Source organism: Perissodus microlepis, chromosome 10 (assembly GCF_051167445.1).
Source record: "Perissodus microlepis isolate ML-2025 ecotype Zambia chromosome 10, ASM5116744v1, whole genome shotgun sequence".
Lineage (NCBI taxonomy): Eukaryota > Metazoa > Chordata > Actinopteri > Cichliformes > Cichlidae > Perissodus > Perissodus microlepis.
Genome location: NC_140470.1, coordinates 27603367 through 27627134, shown reverse-complemented (window position 1 = coordinate 27627134; position 23768 = coordinate 27603367). Strand labels below are relative to the sequence as shown.

Here is a 23768-nt window from a genome sequence, read left to right as displayed (position 1 = left end):
GAAAAGCACTCGTTGGCTTAAAAGGGTGTATTTAAAGCTTAAAAAAGCTCAGTAGGTGTTAAAGTATAGATTAGTTCTAAGTGTTTTATTACAGAAATAAGCATGAAAGAAAACAAATCTCAGCAAAGTCTGCCTCTATGCGAAAAAATGTTCATGTGGGATCATATTTCAATAACAAGACTCAACAGCAGGGCAGTTTTTTAACCACAGGACATTTTGTAAATATAAAGCTGTTAGGTTTTGGTTAATTTTTGTTTTGTATTTGGAGCTTTATGGAGCGTTTAAAGATTTTTTTAATGTGTTTGGACATTTTGCATGACCCCCATGAAGGGTGATGTAATTGTAAAAATCTGTGTTTTTCCTGCTGATGCCCTAGGGAAAAACTTTTTAACTGTTACACAAGCAGTCCGTTTAACATACTGATAGCTTGAAAATATAATTTACAGTGGCAGCAGTGTTGATTATTTTGGATTTTTTCTATGTTTTTGCAAATTGTTTATTAAGGTAAAGCATCTTTGACGACTTTTTATCTAGTTTATGTTATTTTAGCTGAGGTTCCTGGCCTCTGTACTTGCTCATGAAGGAATAAAGGCACTGCCTGCTCTCCCTTTTATTGTACTTAATAGTTTTGCGCCCAAGGATGAACCTAAAGATACTGAATCATATCTGTAAGAAGATATTAATTAATAGTAATGATTTATTCTCACACAGCCACAAAATGTATAATAAAACTAATTTAATTCTGCTTGTAATTGTGTTATTAGCAGACTATTTTGACATTTTTGGACAAACAAGACAGTAATGAGGCTTTGCTTTCTATCTTGTGTTCCTTGGACTCTTAGTTAGCTAAAAGTTTATCTAAAGAATTATCTTAGACTAAAGACACAACATTGATTTCTTTATTGATCAGTACGCTACCTTTGTGTGGTCCTTTGGTCCATAAAGCATTAAAAAAAATCAAAAATATCCATCAGAAGTGCCTCAAAGCATACATTGTATCATTAGATTGCTTATTTTATTGTCTCTTTGCTCGCAGACTAAACAAAAATAGATCATCAGAATAGCTGATTGCTTTTCGGCCTGATGACTGGAATAGTTAACTAATTTCTCCACCTTTTACTAGCTCTCAGTAAGTCAAGTTTTTGTTATAAAATGAAAACGGGGTGATGGATCGTGTGAATTATGTGGGATGGGAATGAAACACACTATATTTTGAGTTAAGAACATATATATTTTTACTAAGATGTCAGCTAAATATCCAGAAGTGCACTGATGGTGAGTGGATGAAGTGGTTATTTTAAAATTTTGGTGTTTGCCTATGTTTCAGAAGCTTGGAAAACACATCAGATTCGACATGGCCAGGCTTTATTATGCATTATCTGGTTCGACAAAACCAACACCCCTGGCCGAAAGTAATTGGCGTCACAATGGTGGTTTAACTTTCTCCACCTACATCAGTCAAACATTATCAGAGGAGCTGGTGATAGGGATCTAAGACAATACGCCACAAAAAATAAAGCTGTAATGAATCAGGAAAGAAATGTTGCACAAATGTGTCCAGCTGTGTAAAATAGACCTGCAGCAGATTAGAACCAAGCATGAAAACATTCATTTTCTGCATAACCAACTGGATGTATGCAGATTCCAGTGACTGTGCGATACATTTTTATGCTGCAACTTTACAGAACTGCATTCCTCCATGTGTTGTTAAATGGTAAAATGGTAAATGGCCTGCATTTGTATAGCGCTTTACTCAGTCCCTAAGGACCCCAAAGCGCTTTACACTACATTCAGTCATTCACCCATTCACACACACATTCACACACTGGCAATGGCAAGCTACGTTGTAGCCACAGCTGCTCTGGGGCGCACTGACAGAGGCGAGGCTGCCGGACACTGGCGCCACCGGGCCCTCTGACCACCACCAGTAGGCAAACATGGGGTTAGTATATTTGGATATTTGGCATGCAGTCAGGAGGCAGCCTGGGATCGAACCACCGACCTTCTGATTAGTGGCTGACCTGCTCTGCCACCTGAGCTACAGCCATCCTATGTTAGTAAGATACAGCTCAACAGGTTGCATGCAGTCCTGCAACAGAGAATCTATAACACACTGAGAACATGCTGTAAGCTAACCCCCGCCCCCCAAAAAAGTTTTACACCAAAACTCTGAACATAACCTCTTACGGAGTAGGTTATGCTTTCAGTTGTCATGGTGACCTGGCCAGATAAGAAGAGCTCTCCGAAAACGCTGACTTTAAGCAAACGTGTTGCTAACCCATTGATCTTGCATCAGGTTTCTCGTTGTTGCTTTCTTGTATTTCGGCTGGGCATATTGTTTTGAACATCATACAATGTTAAAATAAAATGATCATATTTGATTTTTGATTTGTTTGTTTGTTTTTTTTAACAGATTTTCACTTTTGAGTTGTAATAAAAAAGTGGAAAATTGACCAAAATCACGAGACAAAACCTCCAAATCAGTTGATATTAATAAGTTCATTTCATATGTATTTATACGACAAGTTCAAAACACTCCTGGTGGTCAGTAATGAGACTCTTGGTCTTTTGATTCACATCCAATTAGAAACCCAGAGAGACCAATTCTCACCTGGTCGCAGGTACTGCTTGATAACGATGGTTATCACTTCCAGTAATGCCAATTATGAGCTAAGCTGAGTCAGCTCATAATTAAGCTGAATCTACCCTCTAGAGATGCTCCTGTTGTGATTGTGCAGGATGAAATCTCCTTGGTCTACCTGTATGAGGTTAAGAAGAAGAAGAAGACAGCTTTAAGGTGTTTCTAATGAGCCTTGTTCTGTTCCCCTGTTCAGGTCCGGGTCACCCAGGAGTTGAAACACATTCATGCTGAGCAGATGAGCAGATTACAGATCAAACACCAGACAGAGTGTGACCTGCTCGAAGACCTGAGGTAAGCAAACACAGGTGCATCACAGGGTACCTATTAAATGCCAAAATGATTTTTCTGAAGAGGTAAAACAGTTTCAGACTGGTCCGCATATGCAAAGCTGTTCGTCTTCTAAAAGTAATTAGAGCATTTCCATGAACATGGCTATGAATCTTTTAATCTAGTAGCTGGAGATCAAGCATTAACCAAACACCTCGTGCTCTTTTCCATCAACCTTAGAAACAGCACAAAAAATTCAGTAAACATGATCACAGCAAGTGACAGCACTCAGTTAAAAAAGAGGTATTTTATTAGGATTTGCTAATTTGAAGCTATTGCATTATTCACGAGAGAGCTGCTGCTGGGAACAGAGTTTCTAACATCCTTGCCTGAATTTTAGGGTGTGTTTAAATTCCAGTATTTAAGGGTCAAAATCTTTGGCTTTGGTTGTAGCTTCTCCTCTGCTCTCTGCTCCATATTTCTCTATGAAAATGACAACAAAGGAGGGAAACTAAAAGACTCACTGCACTGAAATAAAATGAGTGTGTATGAAATAGTGAAATAGGAGTGTTTTGCACACACAGACTTTATTTGACCAGGCTGCTCAAGTATGTCTGGAGATATATAGTACCATATACTCAAAAAACACATCATTTTCTCACTGAAGAGTCTTGATAGTTGAAACAAGGACACAGGTTTTCCTGCTATGTGTATCACAATTCATGGAGTTTATCTTAATTGTCCACCATGTGAATGATTCTCCAATTCATTTGTTCAACGTTTACTTAACAAAAAATTGTAGGGAGTTCAGTCGCGGCTAAACAGCTTGCTGTGACCTTTCCCATCTCTTTTTTCCTTAACATCTGGCTCATTTGCTGTTATGGCACTCCTCAGGTCCTCAGCTTCTTAGCTGCTTCTCCAGCAGGTCTCCCATCCTTGCTCTACAGCTGGTATTGGTAGTCCCTCTTATGCCCTGAGATTCCTTCTACCGCCACAAGTTCAAGCACTAAATTAAAAACACAAATGTGCATTGTATTTTTAAATTTTTCCTTATAGTTTTTCCTGGCACGCAGGATTGGTTAGTCAAAGCTGGTGTCTATAAACATTAAAATTAGCCTGTTTGTTGTTATGTTTGGACAAAGTGAAGCTTTGTGCTTAGCTAAGTTAGCAAACTTCTGGCTTCATGTACGGGCTACAGCAAAAACACATAACTGTAAGCCGTTATTCAGTGCCGATTCAGGCATCTGCTGTTGTAAATATGTGAATGAATAAGTGTCCATAAAAAGTCAGTCAAAGCTCCTCAGAATCAGCAGATTTATTCTGAACAATGACCTTTTCGTGGGATGCAAGTTTTCTTTTTATACTATGAACATTTTAGAAATTACAGTCTCTTGAAGCACAGAGGGTTGGGCCAAAATGTGTTGCTTTTCTTATTTGGCTTTTTTTCATCTTTTTTGAGCCCTCAGAAGCACATTTTAGCTCTGCCAAAAGCTGCAACTAATTTAAATCAATTTATAGCCAAAGACTTGTTTTTGTTAATCTTTTCTTTCTTTTTTATTTAATCTCTTGATAATGGCACCATTATCTACCTACAAAATCACAATATGATGTGATTTTATTCTGTATTATAATTCTCATGTTTTCGTTTTACACACCTTAAAGTAGAAATTAAACCAATTATTTCTTCTTACATTTTTCTGAGGCTATTTGAAGGTTGTTTTTCACTTTTTTAAAGAAACCAAATCCAAAAGTCAAAGTGGGTTAGTCTATAAAACTGAGGATCGGGCCAAGTAAACAAATAGTGACACAGAGAGCTCTGTGTTCAGATGCGTAGGCATTTTAAAAGTTAAAAGCCAAAGGTTGTGGTTGTATCATGAGCCTTAGATTTGACAGCCTACTGGCTCCCCGCTTCCTGTCTGTGGTTGGTGGTGGAGCTGTGGACCTCCAAACAGCTGGAAGTCAAGGTCACAGAGAGCTGCCAGATGTTCTGACTACCCTGAACCATTCGCTGTGGGAGGGTGAGCAACTTTACTCAGCCAGGAACAATGTGAAACTCTGCTGGTACAGATTTTTTTAAGGGTCGCTCCTCAATCACTGACAAGAAATGATTCAGCAAACTTGAAATTACGTCTGGCTGTCAGCAAAAGCTCTGGTTGGGAAAATGGCAGGAAGTAAGTGTGGGGGTCAGTAGATAAAGGGAGCCTTGGAAATGCAGTGAAGAGGAAGAGAGGGAAGCTCCCAGGAAGTACAGCAGATTGTTTGGAGGCAGGGTGGAGCATGGAAGTCAAGTCTCGACATGTTTAACGACTTAATGATGATTTTGCTTCACTCGAATTTTTCCCAGGGCACTGACCTCTCTTCTTTTCTTAGACTTTGCATAAACTTAAGTTGAATTGTGATTAACTTCCTGTTATTGTGAGTAAAAAGTGCTGGTTTTCCACGAGCATCTCACAGAAAACCATAATTGAAATGGCAATAAAAAAAGAGCGGCGCCTCTGATATGTAGGATACAAATGTAGGGCTTTTTCTAGATGGTGTCATTAGAAACATCCATGTTAATTATCACAGAAAGAGGGCGGCAGCTAAGGGGATGGCGTGGAATGGGGGGAGTAATAAGAGCTTAAGAATAATCAGGAGGTCATTTGGTTTTAAGAGTGTTTCTTTAATCACAGTATGTTTTCAGATTCTGGTGGTTTCTGATGTTATTGCCACTATTATCTTTATATAGATTTAATGACTTCTCAGGAGGCAATTGTGTTAGCATTTCTTGTGTAGTATCACAGAAGAATGTTGCTTTCACACATGGATGACAAAGTTCACTATATCCACAATCATTTTTCAGTACTGAGGTCAAAAATTATCAGTGCTTTAGTCTGTAATACCTGCCTAATACCAGGTTCCTGTACCCAACTTTAGTAATGCGGGTATAAAATACCTGAAAAATGCTAGATGGGATAGGTTTGTATGGTATACGTGGGATATGTTTACATCAGCAGATTTTTAATGATTTCTTGGACTTTTATTGTCAAGTGTTGTCACTTTGTCTTGAACAGGAGACTGGTCGAATAAACTGAAGAAAAAAATCAGTCAACTCATTCAATTGTAGATGTGCATGTCTGATTATGAGCTACTGCTAATGTTAGTGTGGCTAAAATTAGCAGGTCTAGCTGTGGACTTTTTTTTTTTTTGGTTTTTGAGTGAACTTGTCTGATATATCTAGTAGAAATGTGTCTTACAACAGTAGAAGTTACGTGATGTTTACATTATTGTTTCTAGATTTTAAGGTGCAATATTAAGAGAGTCTGTGTTCTGCAAAAGTAGGACGCTCTCATGACTCATCGTGTGACGCCACTGACTAGCCAATCGGTGGCATGCATTCTGTTGACGCCCGATCTGGCAAAAAGGCTTAGAACGAGCAGCAAATACACCATCGCTTTGCCGTCTTCCATTGTTGTGACTTTTGGCTGCGTTGCTATGACGACCCCATCCACCTTGAGGTGGTACTCAGTACTAATGGAAAATGACTGAAACCGAGTCAGGCCAAGCCGAGTGCTTACTAGTGGAAAGGATACCAATATAATACCAATATATAGGCGTATAGCTAATATCAGCCAACATATTGGCCATGCTGATATATCAGTCTATTGTATATCCAAAATCCAATAATAATTTGTGGTAATTCCCACTGTAGTAGGTCTCTCCAGAACCACATTTTGCCACAAGGACAGGTACATACACTCAACAAGAAGAAGGCAAACGGGCACATACCTCAAAGTGTCATTCTGACCACGCTATGAAAGCAATGTATGTCTGTGTGTTATTAGATGACAGTGAAAGATCATTTTGACTGGAAATCTGTATATACTGGCAAAAAAATCTGAAGTTCAAGTAAACACAACTCATGCTGCCTCTGCAATCCTGTTTTTATTTATGGATGCAAACAGTAGATTTGTTGTATGTTGTCTTATCCATAATTGTGCTGTGCTGTTTTACAAATGTACTCCCTTTTCTTCTCTTTAGGACTTTCAGCCAAAAGAGGGCAGCTATAGAGCGGGACTACGCCCAGGTAAGTAAATCTCTTTGTCGTCTTTTTCACGCCACTACTGATGCTCGTTAGCATCGCTGCTGTGCTGCCTTGTCATTTCTGTTGCTAAAAATACGTTTATTTGTTACGATGCAGCCCACCAAACACACCATATGACAGTGAGGTTGAGGATGTGGCCCTAAGAAAGCTTTTAGTTCTCATGTGGCCAGATAGCTCATGAATGGAAACCAGCCGCAGAAAAAAACACCACAACAGAGAGAAGAACGGCATCCACCAGCCATCCGCTGGCTCGTTTCCTCCTCGCTCTGTTGTTTTTGCCCGCAGCTTCCTAGAGACGCCAGTCGAATGTTTGAAAATCCCCTCTCTGTTCAGGTCTTGCAGCCCTGTGAGGAATGTCCACCAGCTCTGTGAAAAGAGGGGACTCATCTGTAGTTATCTAACCAGCAACCATACATGTGTGTTTGCCCATGTGTGTCTGGTGCTCAAGAGGTTTATTGTGAAAAGTCAAACAAACGGAAACAGGATTAATCTGTTTTATAAGCCCAGCTGGTAGCTGAAGGGAAAGAACATCAGCAGAAGAAGAGAAAATTAATGCTTTTCTGCAGTGTGTATATCTGTTCCTGATTGTTCTGTCATGCTCAAGATTTTATTGTCCTTACAGAGCTTTGGTTAACATTCCACTAGACAGTGCAGTGTCAGTATTTTATGTCAACTTTACTAGCCTTTTGTTTAAGAAGCTAATTTCTTTTACTTCATACACTGTTGGGTAAAATAAGCCGATCAAGCTTTGAAATGAATGGAGTATACTCCGTGCCCCTTTTTTTGACTTGCAGAGAGGATGGACACTGTTAGCCTGGAAAAGGGAAATGCCAATGAAAGTGATCGTGGCAATCAAACCAAAGACTGTTTTTCTTTTCCCTTAAACTCCATTGAAAAGTTGGTTTTATTAAGAACCCCACTGGCTTTTTATTAACAGAGGTTTTGGTTGTGATCACAGCTGTTTTCGACTCTAGAAAAGTGTTTTCTGTCACTCCACCTGGGTTCGTTGTTGTAGTTGTGCTGTTGCATCTTTGCTGCTCGCTGTATGTCAGAGATGAGAAGCTGCAGATCCTCGTTAATCTATGAAAGTAACATCTTCACTTCAGCTGTGATAGCAGCTTTTTCGTATAGATAAACAGGCTAATAAGGTTGTTTTAATAATATGTGTGGGCGTGTGTGAATAATTTTATTCACACATGCTCTTAAATATGTTTTACAGTCTCAAATGAAAGTGAAATGCTGCCATGACAATAAGAACGTGATTTTTATTACCTGAAATGCTTCCTTTTGATTTAAATGACAGCATTGACAGCCAGAAAGATAGCATTCATCGAGCTGTTTGTCTCACATAACTGCAGTTAGTGGAAACATCATCACTGACCCAAAAAACTATTTTTTTTAACTGGCCATCAGTTATGTCGAACTCTGTAGAAGGAAAAAAACGCTCTTGCAGCCAAGGCTGTTCAGTTAATTGAAATATGTGAATCCCGCTCATTGCCTTTGCAGAACTCCTGGAGGGGTCATAGGAGTTTGACTGTACAGTTTGCATGCGTTTTATGGATCTGTGAGGTTCCCCAGGCAATCTTTTTGGGAGTACTGCGGGGCTACAGGGTACTGGGGTCAGTGTTACACAACATCAGTCTTTGTATAACTTAAGTGTGAGCTGTGTTGGTGTCCTTGGCACAGAGTCAAGCGCATTCTCACTGGCTGTTGGCCAGTTTCACCCCCTTGTCTCCTGTGTCCTATTTGTGATCCTCAAGGAGACAATCAGAAGGTGTGAATACTGAGATCACGATGTTTAATGCTCGATTTTTGTGTTGACCCAAAAAAAAAAGAAAAGAAAGTTACATTTAATCTTTATTATTTGGATTTAGATTTTTCCCATAATCAGTCAACCCTACCTGTAGCTCTCCCCTTAATTAATGTGCGTACAAATGAGTGAATCCTGACCTTTGGCTTTTATACACATTCACTCCCAAGTGGAAGACCTATTTTTGTCTAGTAATGCTGAAAATGTGTAATTTACCCAGCCTTTAAGATTTTAAATGGAATACAGGTATTACAAGTATAACTTACTGGGATCCTCTGCAGATTCTTTAATCCGGTCAGATTGGCTGAGGCACATAAATGTTTGATTTTATTTAATTATTTATTTATTACCAGATTAATCAATGATTGGTTGGACTTTAAAGTTTGAAGTTTTGATTTGTGTGGGGTTTTTTGTTGTTGTTGTTGTTGTTGTTGTTAATGCAGGTCTATGGACCAATTTCCTCCATTGATGCGGTCAAAACTTCCAGTGTGGGTACATAATAGTTGCTCGATTGGCTTCACACAATTTTTTAACAATGCAGAAGTAAAAAGGGACTTTTGTGGAGGAACTTGATTGTAAGAGGCATGACAACAGGACTGGGTTAGTGTGAAGGTGAATATTTTTGTGGTGAACTAAGAGAAATATTTATTTAAACTTCTTTGAGAGAGACGAGTATTTGAAATAAGTTGTTAAATAAGCTCAACTTAATAAACCAGGTTTAAATGTACTAGGTGTGTACGGGCCACACTGAATTAGACAGCTTCAATACCCGTCATGTGGACAAAACACACACACATTCAAATATATTGTTCTTTACAGATTGTAAAAGAGGAAACGTCACTTCACATAAATACATTTTCCTATACCAAGAAAATAGCAAACTTCAAAACCACTGAACAACAATAGATTAATGTGTCTCCAATTATAAATTCATCTATAACATCACAAAATGAATTTGGGCTTATAGCCTCATAGGCTGTTAAAATTATGTGCATGTGATATTAATATTTAAAGGTACTTATCAGCTGATCTGTAGGTAGACTAAGAGGAAGTGAAGCTTTTAAATAAAAATCCCTGTTGACACAAATGCAGAGAGGACATTCAAATAGAAACATGTGAGTATCCAGCTGAGAGTTGAGCTCAGGCTGCAGATGAGCTTCAGTAACCCAGTGCATGTGTGTTTTATTGGATATGCATGCCACAACGTTTTAAACATTTTATCCTCGCATGTTTAATAAACACGAGACCTTGACAGATCTCTGTCAGATGAGAGCACATCTGGTGGTCTTTTATAACATAACTGTGATTAATTGTGAGAAAGTATTTTGATTAATAATGAATCACCTGGGTTTTTAAAAACTTAGTTGTTCCAGATTCTCAGGTGTGCAAAGTTCAGGGTTTTTGTCTGATATTTGTAAATATTATGGCAGTAAGCTAAATGTATTGGGTTATAAGTGTTTGATCAGACAGAAAAAAGAGGTTGGATTAATGTCTGCGTGGGAATCGGGCATTTATTTTTTGCTGTATTCAAAGATTTAAAGGATCAGACGCTTAATGAAATGCTACTTTGAGCCATAAACAGGAGAACAGTAATCAAACCCAGTCTGTTTGTAGGGGAGTAAATTACGGCGTCCGTGTCTCCAAAATGATAATCAGTTGTTCTTCACTAACTATATGCATAATCTGATTTTTCTCAGTGTCTTCATGTTATTTATCAGCCAAACTTGGCAAATAAGACAACTGACGGCATCATATTTTCCTTTATTTGAGTATTTGATAAGTAGAAATCGTTTCCTTGAGCTCTGAGATGATCTGATAAGCTGTTTTTCAAATTTTCAGATGTTTTACAGGCTAAAGGATTAACCAATTAATGGAGAAAATGATCTCTAGATTAACTGATACCAGAAAATACCACAGCACAAAACATCCGTAATCAAAATCCAACGTTTTGTGACCTGTTTAAACATCATATGAAGTTTCTATGTTGGCTCTTTTGCTTCTTTACATGTCAAAAATGAGCCTTAAACAGAAGAAAAATAAGTTGACTAAACACACTTAATAATATCGTATCGTACATGTATTGTAAATTTGGCAGACTCATTAATCTTTCGTTGCAGGCCTGAAATGAAGTAAATGTCTTCATTGAGTGCTGCATTAGGTTCAAAGGTGTTCTGTGTGCCTGGGTTGGGCTGCCTCTCAGTTATGTGATCAGTTAGAGACCCGCTGCCAATGGTTGAATCAAAGTGGGTCAGAGTGTCTCTGGATCTCTTGTTCCTTTTGGTAACACCCCCCTCTTTCCAGTTTTTTCTACCAAATCTCTTTTCTTTACGCGCCTTTTTCTTGGTCCCTTACACCTGCAAGCTGCTATAGCCATTAGCCGATTGCTATTCAGACCACACGGTGTGATTTAAATGTCCCCCTCTGTGTGGCTCTTCCTCTGCCATCCTCACATCCCTCCTCCTCCTCCCCTGTCCTTTTTCCCATCACACCATTCAGGCGTGTCTGCGATGCTAGCTCAGTAGGCGAATCTCTCTATCTGCAGCTCACAATGGCCTGGTCTGTAGTGCCTTTGAAGCTTTGGCACCAAGATCACCAAGACCAGTGGGATCAGAGTCCCGGCCTAGCCTGCCTCAGGAGCGCATGACAGGGCCTGTCTTTTCACAGTGGACAGAGAAAGGATAGACAGGCTCACATTCTTGATAGGCACGAGTCACAAAAGTTAAATAAAAAGAAAATGTTGACATGAAGTGGAAAGTCAGTTTGTCTGCACCCAGATCCACTCTAAACTCTGTTCTGGTGGTATTGTTCCCCAGTTTAAGCCCGGCGATCCTCACAAAATAAGATGTTTAAGTCAAGTGAAGCCAACCTGTTATTACTATTATAACTGATTTATAAATGAAATTTTGCTGCTTTTTTTCCTCCTGGTGTTCTCACATGCGTCACTATATTGAATATAATGAGTTTGATTCTGGCATGAAATTAATACAAATAAATTTTAGGTATTTCTTTTACTTTTGTGGGATTCGTATATCCTGTATGAGATAAATGTCTGCACATACTAGGGCTGCACGATTAATCGTTAGAAAATCGCGATCTCAATTCATACTTATGTGTGATCTCATTTCCAAATGACAAAGATTTAAAAAAAAAAAAAAAAGACGACGACGATTGTACCGCATTTTGATCCGGGACGTAATCTGCATGAAAACAAGCGCTCACTCTTCCTGCTCAACAAATGACAAGGGCGGAGCCTTATACCACGTGATACAGAAGCTGTGCCGTGTGATGCTAAAATTGGCAGGGAAAAAACAACGGAGAGCACGTCAGGGATGACGAGAAAGTGACAGGAGAAAATCCGTCCCGGTCAACCACCTAAACATCAATAACGGGAACCTTATACAGCACTTCCCTATACACGTCGAACTTCCGCAGGCACAAAGAAATTACGGAGGCTATTACTTATCACCTGACCAAAGATATGGCTCCCATCAACACTGTGCAAAACGAGGGATTTAGGAAAATGATCAACACCCTAGACAAACGCTACACAGTGCCGTCCCGCAACTATTTTTCTATTGTTGCACTACCTGCTCTATACACGCAGTGTCGAGCAACAGTGGAGACGGAATTTCAAGCAGTACAACATTTTGCGGCAACGACAAAATGTGAGACATTTGTTGTTTTTATGTTTATTTATTGTTTTTATGTTCAGTCTCAACTGTTACGAAGTTGATGTGCAGTTAATTAGTGCAATAAATATTTATATTGGAAAAGAAAATCGTGAGAGAATCGTGATCTCAATTCTAAGCCAAAAAATCGTGATTCTCATTTTATGCAAAATCGTGCAGCCCTAGCACATACCATTTGAAAACAGTAGCAAATGCTTCAAGTACACCACTAACAAGCTACCTGAGGCTGTTATCTGGAGAAAACAGACAAGATTTGGGTTTTCATTTGTGTCCAGGGTGAGATTAGATTTGTTTCCTTGGTTGTAATTTGGGAAATGTGTTCCCCTTTCTGCTCTCCACACAAGTGTTTACCTACATGGGACAAAACCGAAGCCTTGGAGTACAAGGCAAGAATTGGGGCTTAGTGAAGGTAGCTTCAAGTGTAACCCTCAGTTTTCAGAAAGCAGCTCACTTTTTTCCATGTTAGATCGCCATGGTAAGCTCTGTTGCAGACCTAACCTGCTGTGGAACAGGTTGTGTTCAGGATTAGAGGTCAGCAGGTACAAAACCACCTACTACTGACCAATAAAATCTCTAGAAAATATCGATCCAATCCAGGAAGATCTCTCAGACCACTGTGTGCAGATAGTGAGAGGTTCTTTCCCTGATGAGCATCAGCATGAAACATGAATTCTTCTTCTTCTTTTATTCCTCTCATACTCTTGGCTGCAGTTTTAAAACAGTTTTATTCTATAAGCCTCATAGCTCTTAAATTAAATTTGGAAGCAGTCTAAGCCTGTGTTTTAATGTTGTTTTCTATTCTTTACTCTGTGTCAGACTGTTAAATGCTACCGAGCTGGAAGATTGAAATGATCTTACAGTCGTGTAAACATTAATTTAACAAAATAAAAATTGTAATTATACATCAGATTATCCATTGCCTTTAATGACAGAGCTGTGATAAGACTGCTAACTTACACAGTCGAGCACTTTTCCAGCCTTACTGATTAAGGCTTACACACATTTAGACAACATTTTTAATAATACGCTTTCCCTCTAAGTCATACTGCTGCTTTGTCTGCAGCCGCTGTGCTGCTTTCAACCTGTATTATGTGTTATACTGCCAAATATTTTTCTAAAATTACAGTTTTATCTTTGTTTGTTTAAAAGAATACAATAAAATAAATATAAGCCCAGTAGACATATCCATGTTTCTGCTGCCAACAGCGCCTTTTCCATCTTAACTCGCTTGTAGCCAAATTGGGAAACATTGCATTGAGTTATTCAGTTGATAGCCACCTACATGTGACCACTTAGCCTGATTCATGATGTTAGGTTAAGGGAAGCCAGATAAGGTGACCTGGATATGCTGAATTTCCTTCATATTTCACTTAAATGCCAGTTTTCAGTGTAGCTCAGGCTGCTACTCGCCTACAGATTCTCATCACACAGATATGTTTGTAGGATAAATAACTAGCACTAATACTCCAGCCTTATTATTTAAAGCGTTAATTATTTTTAATACCAATACTGTCGCTCCAACATTATATGTCTGCTGCTAAAGATATTCATGTTTGCTTTTCGTCAGTTTATTCAGGTTAGTGCACCTCTCTGACATACCAAACATACTCAGTCTTCTCCTGCTCTCACCCTGTCCTGCTATTTTGGCCCTTCAAAGGTTAACCTCACCATTGGCAGGAGCCCTGGAGCCCTGGAGAACCTAATATATCTCCAGGGCTGAATGTGGTCTAAATAAATTACATTTTTCTGCTAAAAAAAAAAGAGCCCACGTCAGCATAAAAACCAGCAAGTGAGCCAGCATCCAAAAAAGGCTCTGGCTGACAGGTGAACGAGTCCATGCACTGTGAAGTCATTCCATAGAGAACATACTTTATAGTGAATGTGGACAGTTTCATATGGCTTACTTTTATCACAGCTGTTTTTACTGAGTTTACTCTCTGTGCCTGAAGGGTAGAGTAGAGTTTGTCTCTTCGTGCTCTGCCCACCCGCTGGTTTATAGGACAAGGTCAGGGAGGGTCACAGTCCTCTGAGTGCATCTTCTGTGAAGAAGAGACGTGTGAAATGTGGAGTGGTGTCAAAGGTGAAAGGTCACCGCTGCTTTTGTTTTTCACTTCCTCTTTTGCAGGCCCTGCAGAAGCTGGCAAATCAGTATTTAAAGAGAGAATGGCCAGAGACAGAAGAACCGTCAGACCACAGGTAAATTCCTTCTCCAAAACACACAGATGCTGCTTTGGACTGTTTATTGATTTTGTTTATTGTTGTTGTTTTTGTGTGTGGGGGGTTGGGGGGGGTTAAGCTGTGGTGAGGGGTCCTTGTTAAAATTTTGTGCACTCTCAATCACATCAAGAAAAGATAAAACATGGCACGCTCATCTCATACTATGACAATAATTTCTGGACAATAATCTTTTCTGGTCTCATTATTATTATAGACATGCACAAGTACAACTTTTTCCTTTTCTGCAACGATACCAGCGCCTTGGCTTTGGGTACTTGATCTAAAACTAGTGCTAAGTTGTGAATCATTCCTTTACATGTAATGCAACATAAAATGGCTTTCCTAACTTTGTAAAATAAGATATGACTGAACAATACATCCAACTATATAAAATTAATAAACAGAGAGAGAGAGAGAGAGAGAGAGAGTCATCAGGCTGCTGCACACTGCTGTCATTTACAGTCACACGGTTTCTCCCTTTCCTGAACTTTCTCACATTCATGCGTTGGGTGTGAAGCTGACAGACACAGCTGAAAGGAAATAGCATGTTGACATACAGTAAGCGCAATAAAAGCATTACAACAAGTGTTACAACACGCCAAGGCCTTCCTGGATTCAACCTCTGACATTAACCCTTTGATCTCAAGTCATCAGTGGAAACACTAACTCTGTGCAATCAGAATAGGACATTTTTTTCCCTTTTATGACGTTGTCTAGAATATAGTCTAGAGATAACGTCTACCTGGCCGAACACAATGACAGTGAAAGTAAACTAGGGAGAGAAGGCGAACCAAAGCATTGTTGTCACCAGATCTTTTACGTCGTGTCAGCTCACTTCGACCACAGTTTGCAGTTAAAATTTAAAAAAGAGAAATAAAATCTGTTGGAGCAGGTAGGAAATACCTGCAGGTTGCCGTGCTGTGCTTCCTCCATCCTTTACTCAGCTGCCCTGCAGCGTAAGCACATAAAACAAAGAACAGCATAGAGTTGAATTAAATAGATCTGACCATTGTCACTGATACTTGATCCAGCTTTAAGAGCCAGCCTCAGACTCCTATTTCCATCCCTTTGGTTTAGATCGCTAAACTGTCTTTACTCTACTTCATAACTCTGAGAGAAGATACAGAAGAAACACTAAATATGTTTCATTTTTGCAGTAGTTTATTCTGCTCTGAGCTCAGGGTATCAGATATATCACCAGCTCTCCACCTGCTTCAGGTTGTAGTTAAAGTTGTTCCTCCTTTATTTGACGGAGGACCACCACAGCAGTGACCTAACCAGCATTCCAACAGCTTGATAGCAGCGGCTGAACTTTCAAAGTAAAAGCAAGGGTATTGTTCGACAATAAGTCAATGATGATGTTATCTCGGGTGATTGAAAAAAAAAAAAAAGAAACATAAAATGTATTTGGGTGGTGGTTAAAACAGCTGGGCGTCTGAAACACTGAAATCCAGCTTGTCAAATGTCACATAACAGTGAGCTGATTATATCGGGCATGGACTCGGCATCTCGAGACGTCATTTTGGCCTGTGGGAATTTATAACACACATTTCTCATTAATCACAAACAGACTAAACATCTAGTCTTAAATAATTATGTTAGTAAATAATGAAGCCTTGACTTTGCATCCTTCCTGTATACAGGTTGTTGCCTGTATTTACTCACACATTTATCATTGTTGGTTCAAATCAGGGAGAATTTTGGATTGTTTGCTTTCCTGCTGATGGAAACGTGGCAGGGTCGTCATACATTTGAGTTCACACGTCAGACCATATCTTATTTGGTTTAATAGTGCATCTCTAGCTGTTTAGTTGCTCACTTAGCATTCATTATGGAGAAAAATGTCTCACTGCATCAATCTGCGTTTGTTTGTTTTTAGGAACATGTATTGTGTTTGGAGGGCCTATTTGGAGGGTATGGTCCAGGCAACGCAGTCCAGAATAAGCACCTGCGACAACTACAAAGTCCAGGTGGCCGACGCAGCCAAGACGGCACGGCTGCAGAAGGAGCAGCAGCTTAGGAAGGTATTGCAGGTCTCACTTCTGTCCTTACATTGACGTGCACTGCTGTACTGATGCAATGCAGGGTGTTTATCTCGGTTCTCCAAAGGGCAAAAGGGAAGTTGATGGTTTTAGAAGCATGATGCTCACATTGGTTACTGTTTAGACCTTCAGACACTAAATGATGCTGTTTAACCAGATGTTAATGGCTCTCGTGAACTAAATCCGAAGATGCCTTCTGTCCTCAAACAACCACCTGAAAATTGTGACAGTGGAAGCTGAAGTCAAGTGATCGGCTGGCTTCCTATTTCATGCACACCAACAGGAACAAAGTGGCTTTTATTATTTTTAACACACAACACACAAATGGTGTGACATGCCCACACACTATTGATAAAGTTCTGCTTTTCATACTTGCCTGTTTCTGTAAAACAATGATGAAGTCACAGACTGCTCGACTGCAGTTTTCCCTGATGTCATTTTTATCTGCCCTTTTTTCCATTTCGTTTAGTGCTGTCATCCCCAGATAGTGTGCATCAGTTATGATTGCAGCACAAAATAGGAAAAAAATGTTGTGATAAAGTTGTTAAATTGCTATATATTACTAATTATCCTGAAAAATAGTTTAAAAATATGATGTTAACCCCAGTTTGTTTATGTACCTTCTGCATGGTGGGGGTTATTTAATTGTGACACATGAAAGGCCCTGTTTAACATCAGTAAGGTTGATAAGATGGAAAATTAATCCCTTTCTTTTATGGGCAAATCAAAGGACAACATAACACCTAAAGCTTCCTAACGTTTGGCTTCAACAGCTCTCAGCCCAAGTGTCTGGAGAAGTTGGCTGACGCCAACATTAGGTTGTGGTGCCACAAGCTAAATGCCACTTCTGAGAGAACCATGGCCAGCTTCAACAGAATCTGTCAGACTGTTTGCATTATGTGAAAGTGTCTGATAAGGAGCAGGCATCGGTAATTATCAGTTACCAGTGGCTGAACCTGTGGCTACACACAGGACCACACAGATGTGGTTTAAGACACACAGGGGTTTGCCCATATGGTGACCATGTCATTCCAGCCCAAACTGAAAGAAAACATAATATAAAATAATCATATTGAACTGTGTCGTTGTGTAAACACTAAGTCAACATGCTTATGAAGTGTGTAGAAAAACTAAGTACACTGCGTGATTTGGTAGCTGCTAAAGGTGGATCTATAACTTGAAGTAATTGTTTTCTGAATTACCCAGTCTCTCACATCATAGGGGAATTTTAACCCTCTCTTCTTGAAAAGTTGGGATTTGCAGGCATTCATTTATGTGCAGCTCTATTAAGCTCCCACCACAGTTTTTCAGTCAAGTTGAGGTCTGGACTTTGATGGGCCATTCCAACATTATGATTCTTTTCTTATTTAGTCATTCGATTGTAGATTTACTGCTGTGCTCATAATCATTGTCCTGCTGCATGATTTAAATTCAGCCAAGCTTTAGCTATTGAACAGCTCTAAATCTAGAGTACTTTGTTATACGGAGGAGTTCTGGAAAGTGCCCAGTTCCTGTGGCTGCAAAACAAGCCCAGATCATGACCCCTTAACTGCTGTGCTGACAGTTGGTTTGAGGTGTTTGTGCTGATAGTCTGACCTTGTGGTGATTTTGCTGGAACACTGACTCCTGGTAAGTTTGGGGCTTTGTGTTATCACACACCTGAAAGCTTCAGACCTGCAAACTTGCAAAAACTTCTGCTTTAATTGAGGTGATCACAGTCGATTAAGTAGCACCTGAGTACTACTTACCCTCTTAATTCGCATAGAGGAGGTAAGGGTGTGTTTAGATCTTTTTAAATAAATGACAGTGGAATATGTCATGTGTTATTATTCATCTGAGGTTGTAATTACCTAATTTATTAGGACTTGGTAAGGACCAGATGATTTTCTTAATTTTTGTTGTGCTCTGATACACAAAACTTTGTATTTTCACATAACTTTATGTATTCCTAGTTAAAGTTTATTTTGAAAGTCAGGCAGTCTTTGAGACGAGAGGGTATATGTACTGAAAGGAGGACTGTTCAAGACACACAAAATGAAGGTTAATGGGAAAAGAGTGCTCACAGGAGGGAGCAAACATCTGAGCAGGCAAGTCACTAAAAAAGAAACTTCATAACTTCAGACAGGCTTGCCGTTATGGTGCTCCTGGAACGCAACGTCACTTTCTGGTAAAAATCCATCACAATGATGACGTTGCAGAGTAGACATAGTCACATCTTCCTCGTCTTCAGGTCAGTGTTACTACCCAGTGGAAAGTGCAGGTTCTTGTAAACGGTGTAATAACCAGTCAGCCTTTGAAGGGCAGAGTTCACAATACTGTCTCCTATTATCATTTAGAGCTGCTATCAGCTCTGCAGTTAGCTCTGCACGTCTGGAGTTTTTTTCCTCATCGTAATGTCTGACGCCTCTGTGCCACGTTCTGGTTTCTAATGGCCACGTTCCAATGCCAGCAGCCTACAGTGCTGCTCTTGTTTGGCCTCACCTTTTTGGGAGTTTCCATCAAAGCTCCTGTATGTAGCGTGTGCCATGATGTCATTACTCACTCCATGTGTTGTATAGTTATGCCTGAAGGGCATTTGCATATTTCTCAGCGATTGCATGTAGATGTAAAAGCCCTGATTTGTTTTGTTTTTTGTTCTCGATATCTCCAATTTGATGTCATCAGTGTATTGAGCAGCTGACTGTGGTCCAAGCTGAGCTGCAGGAGTCGGTGAAGGAGCTGACCAAGAGCAGGAAGAAGTACCAGGAGGCCGAGACGATGGCGCAGGCAGTCCGAGAGAAGGCAGAGCTGGACGCAAAGTATGATCCAAATTACTCTACTCTCTTTGTTAGACTATGCTAAAGTAAAAACCCTACATTTTAATGATAAGTATTTGTTTGTGGAAAATGTCCTCAGTAGACCAGGGTATGGTAAAAATGGTATCTTTCTTCTTTTCTGTACCAAAAATCAGACAGATTCATGACTTTCTGTCATTTATTTTGAAAAACTTTCACCACTCTCTCATTGGCAGCGCTTCTTACTGTAACGTTTGATCCACACATGGCTACGGGAAAATGTCCCTTTGGTCTGTGACCTCTGTAAGCACTTTCCTGACAAGTTTATGGACTCAGTGTCTAATTTTAGATCACACTGAATGAAATAAAGTGCATTTGGTAAATTACAGTGATCCTAAGAGTCAGAAAGAGGTATCGTCATGGGCTATCCGCTTTTTTTTCACAACCTGTGAGCCAATATGTGTGGAGTTTCTCAGTTTCTCAGTCAGATCAGAAATAAAAACCTCTTGTGTATTTTTACAATTATTTCTCCTTGACTAAATTGAAAAGTGTCTTGAAGTCACTCAAAGGGAGTCAGAAAAAGCAGACCGCCATGCTGGACTGGAAATAAACTGATTAATAATATGACGGTGATGTTGTTGACGCCTGTTTGCAGATCAGTTAATTAGAACAAACTCCAGATGTGCTGAAAAGCACAGCAAACAATTATCACTTGTATGTACTGGGGTTCTTCTGTAAATTAATTGATTTGCCTTCCTTCTGTCACTGAAAACTCCTTCGTATTAAAAACTTGCAAAACTTCGACATAATCTCTCCTATTTCACTGAAAACAAGAGAAATTTCCGAGGTTTAAGTTAACAGAAATAGTTTCCAAATCAGCTCTTAAATTCAGATCTGAGCACATTATTTTGCTCTGAGTGGATCAAAAGTTCCAACGAAAATCAAAGCACATTTTAGTCGAGAGAAGAAAATTCTAAAAAAAAATATTTTTTTTTAGTTTTATCAAACAAGCAGCTCTCAGGCTCTTTGCATGACTCGATGGAGGCACTTTGGCCTGGCACGACATGAACAGCTGGCACTTTGACTCACCACATAGCAGACATTTTTCTGCTCATCAGGAAAGTTTATTACCAGGCTGTCGGAGAAGATTGATAGCTGGGCCACCACTTACAAATAATACTATAAATGCTGTGTTTTTCTGGTCTGTTGTGTCCACACACGCACACATTCTCAGATGACTCCTCTGAGGTTTGCCTTTTGAAATTCTGCAGAATGAAACACTCCAGTAAGAAGAGAAGACTAAAGTTTAATAATTTCACACAAACTGCTCTACACTCATGCAGCTGTTATTGCACATCGTCAGGGTTTAAATTGGAAGCAGCAGGTCTGTAATCAGTTCCAGCCTTTGCTCAGATTTATTTATTTTTTTATCAAAGTGGATCTCTTATTATCTTAAAGGCATTATGATAGCAGCTTGGTTTAAACATTCGTTGTTTCATCCACCCTGCGCATGCATAAAAATCAGATGAGAGACCTGGTTATTTGTATATATATCGTGTTATTCTCCAGGAGTTAAACATGTGATGATGATGTGTTTCTTGTTTACAATATGTCTAAAGTTGGGTTCAAACTATAAATCAGAGGAAAAAAAGAAGCAATGTGAAATGACTATAGTGATATCTTTGTTCGTGGTCACACTGTGGAAGGGAATCTCTTGTAGTTTTCAACATTACTGCAGGTGTGCCATGAGGTTAAAATTCCAATAATTATTTGGAAATAAATATTGAGGCTCAAACTGCATTAGATAAAAGTCATCTGACTGAGTTACCTGATTAAACAAGAGCATGGAATTTAATTTCTGATTTACTATAGGTGGACAAAGGTAATTACCCTCAAACATTAAACAAGCATTAAAATTAAAAGGGAATATCATGTTCAAAATGCACATATGTTAATTTTGTAAACAACCCGGTTCCAGCAGAGTAACGTGGGTATTAAATGTGTCACTGTAATAGTGTTAATGATCATTACACTGATTCCATTGTTTTGATTGTTCTGCTGTCTTTAGATTTTTACTTCCTTTTTAATTTGTCATAATGAGACAAATAAGATACAACGCTATAGTTCATGAGCTGCTCCTGTGTCTCTCAAGCAGATATGAAGCAGATTTAATAAAATTATAAAACGAAAGGCCTCTCATCCATGACCACAGAGTATAATCTCCTTCTAGAGTCAGGCTCGTTTCGCAGTTTATCAACACTCTTCTGTTTCATTAATTACTTTACTGCAACCTCAGCTTATCTACACACTTGATGGCTAACTAATGTAAAGTGCCATTCACAGTTTTTCCCTCTGTGGGTATTTTTCCTTTTCCTAACAGCACAGAGAATGAGTTTTATTTTGTTTTAATTATTTATTTGTTTTGTGAGTACCTGGCTATTGGATTTAGGGGCGTGGCCGGTTTGATTGATAGATGTTTCTACATGGGCAGTTGTTGGGCTCACCTTAAATAACTGTCCCTGAACTTGACCTCTCCTCCATGTGAGTTATTGACACCTTTTGGTACATTTTTGTACTTACTTATTGTAATTGCACATCCAACTGAGGCTCCTTTTTTATGTTGTCAGCCTAAATTTGATTACTTGGTTAAACTGGAAAAGGCAAAACATTGATGCTCATGTTAAAAACCAAAGAGAAATGATTTTGTATCTTCTCTGCAGGTCAAAGCTGAGTCTCTTCCAGTCCAGATCCAGTCTTCAGAGGGCCAGCGTAAAGGTATAAGATCTTGAGTCCACAAGCCCAACGCTTAGTGGCGTTTTTGTTGTATGAGCTGTTTAAACTTTTCTTCCTCTTCTAGCTGAAAGCAAAGCGGAGCGAGTGCAACTCCAAAGCCACGCACGCCAGAAACGACTACCTTCTCATGCTTGCAGCCGCGAATGCGCACCAGCTGCGCTACTACAACACAGACCTCATTGACTGCATCAAGGTGAGCATATATACATCTGAATTGGTGGGTGAAAGGATACATGGTGTAAATCTAAACACACCTTTCTATCACTGTATACAGATTTTAGATGGGAGGATCTACGAGCAGGTAAAGGATTACCTGGTGTCGCTGTGTCAGACAGAGCTAGAAGCCTACCAGGCTGTCCACAACATCTTCAACCAGATCCTCAACAGCTCAAATGGGGTGAGTCTTAAAGCCTGCAGGACATCCACCACCTCACACCCATGTCTGTACCAAATAGGCAGGTACAGAGACCCGTTTGTAGTTACTTAACCTGCTTAACCTGCTAGCTGAATGTGGAGTAAGAGAGCATGGTGGTGCTGTGATTAACCATAACACTGTGGTTGTAGGTGTGAATGTGAGAGTGTTTGATTGTCAGATGTAACAGCTAAGCATACGTTTTTTAGGTAGACTCCAAGTGGTTTGCAAAAACTCGACTGGACTGCACTGGACTGTCAGCCTGTCCAGGGTGTAACCCCGCCTCTCACCCTGTGATAGACTCCAGCCTTCCCACAACCCAGTGTTAGTTAAGATAAAGCGCTGTGTCAAAAAAAAGGGTGACTGTGGCTTGTAGTGGGTCAGTAAGACCAGAAAATCACACTGTAAATAAATACATTTTTAATTTTATCCTGAAATAAATGCTTGTACCAAAGATATCAACGTATCTTCAAGTGTGCAGCTGCATGTTTGTTTTGTTTTTCTGTAACTTCAGCTGTTGTTTTAAAGGCCTGGCCGATCTGGTTGTATGTCATTAGAGTAAGGTTTAAAGTTACCGCTAAGGACTACAGACTGATATTAAATGAAAGATGAGTCAGACTATATTATAAACTGTGTCCACCACATTTTCCAGGAATAAAGCTGGAACATGTGCAGCACTTTTTTGTGTATAATAGACTGGGTTTTGTTAAACCACTTGGCTTTCTGTGGAAAAATATTTTTTGTCAGTCAGTTTATGCCTTAAGGTGTTTACCGCATCTGGTCCTAAAATTCAAAATTTACTTTGGACACAAACGTAATTTTGGCAAAACCAAAACAGTTTTTCCAAAAATATGCATAGTTATGCTTGAACAAGCTGTGTTTGATACAGCTTTGCAATAATGACACTTATGATGTAGGAGTAAAATAAACACTGGCACTGGTTATGCCTACTTTTGACACACTGGGAAGCTCACCAGTCATGTCACAAGGTTGTTGGAGTCAGTCTCAAAATAAATGAGTCAGTCTCTATACACTTATA

The 23768-nt window shown here is 39.4% G+C and overlaps 1 protein-coding gene across 1 annotated transcript in view; it reads left to right on the top strand.

Moving 5' to 3' along the window:
- LOC146379603 (F-BAR and double SH3 domains protein 2-like) overlaps positions 1–23768 on the top strand; it is a 45128-nt gene that overhangs the window by 967 nt on the left and 20393 nt on the right. The window contains exons 2-9 of the mRNA XM_084940892.1: positions 2835–2932; positions 6929–6974; positions 14617–14687; positions 16588–16732; positions 19415–19548; positions 22245–22299; positions 22382–22510; positions 22592–22714. Coding sequence (XP_084797018.1) covers positions 2835–2932; positions 6929–6974; positions 14617–14687; positions 16588–16732; positions 19415–19548; positions 22245–22299; positions 22382–22510; positions 22592–22714 — 801 coding nt within the window. The remainder of the gene's footprint in view (positions 1–2834; positions 2933–6928; positions 6975–14616; positions 14688–16587; positions 16733–19414; positions 19549–22244; positions 22300–22381; positions 22511–22591; positions 22715–23768) is intronic.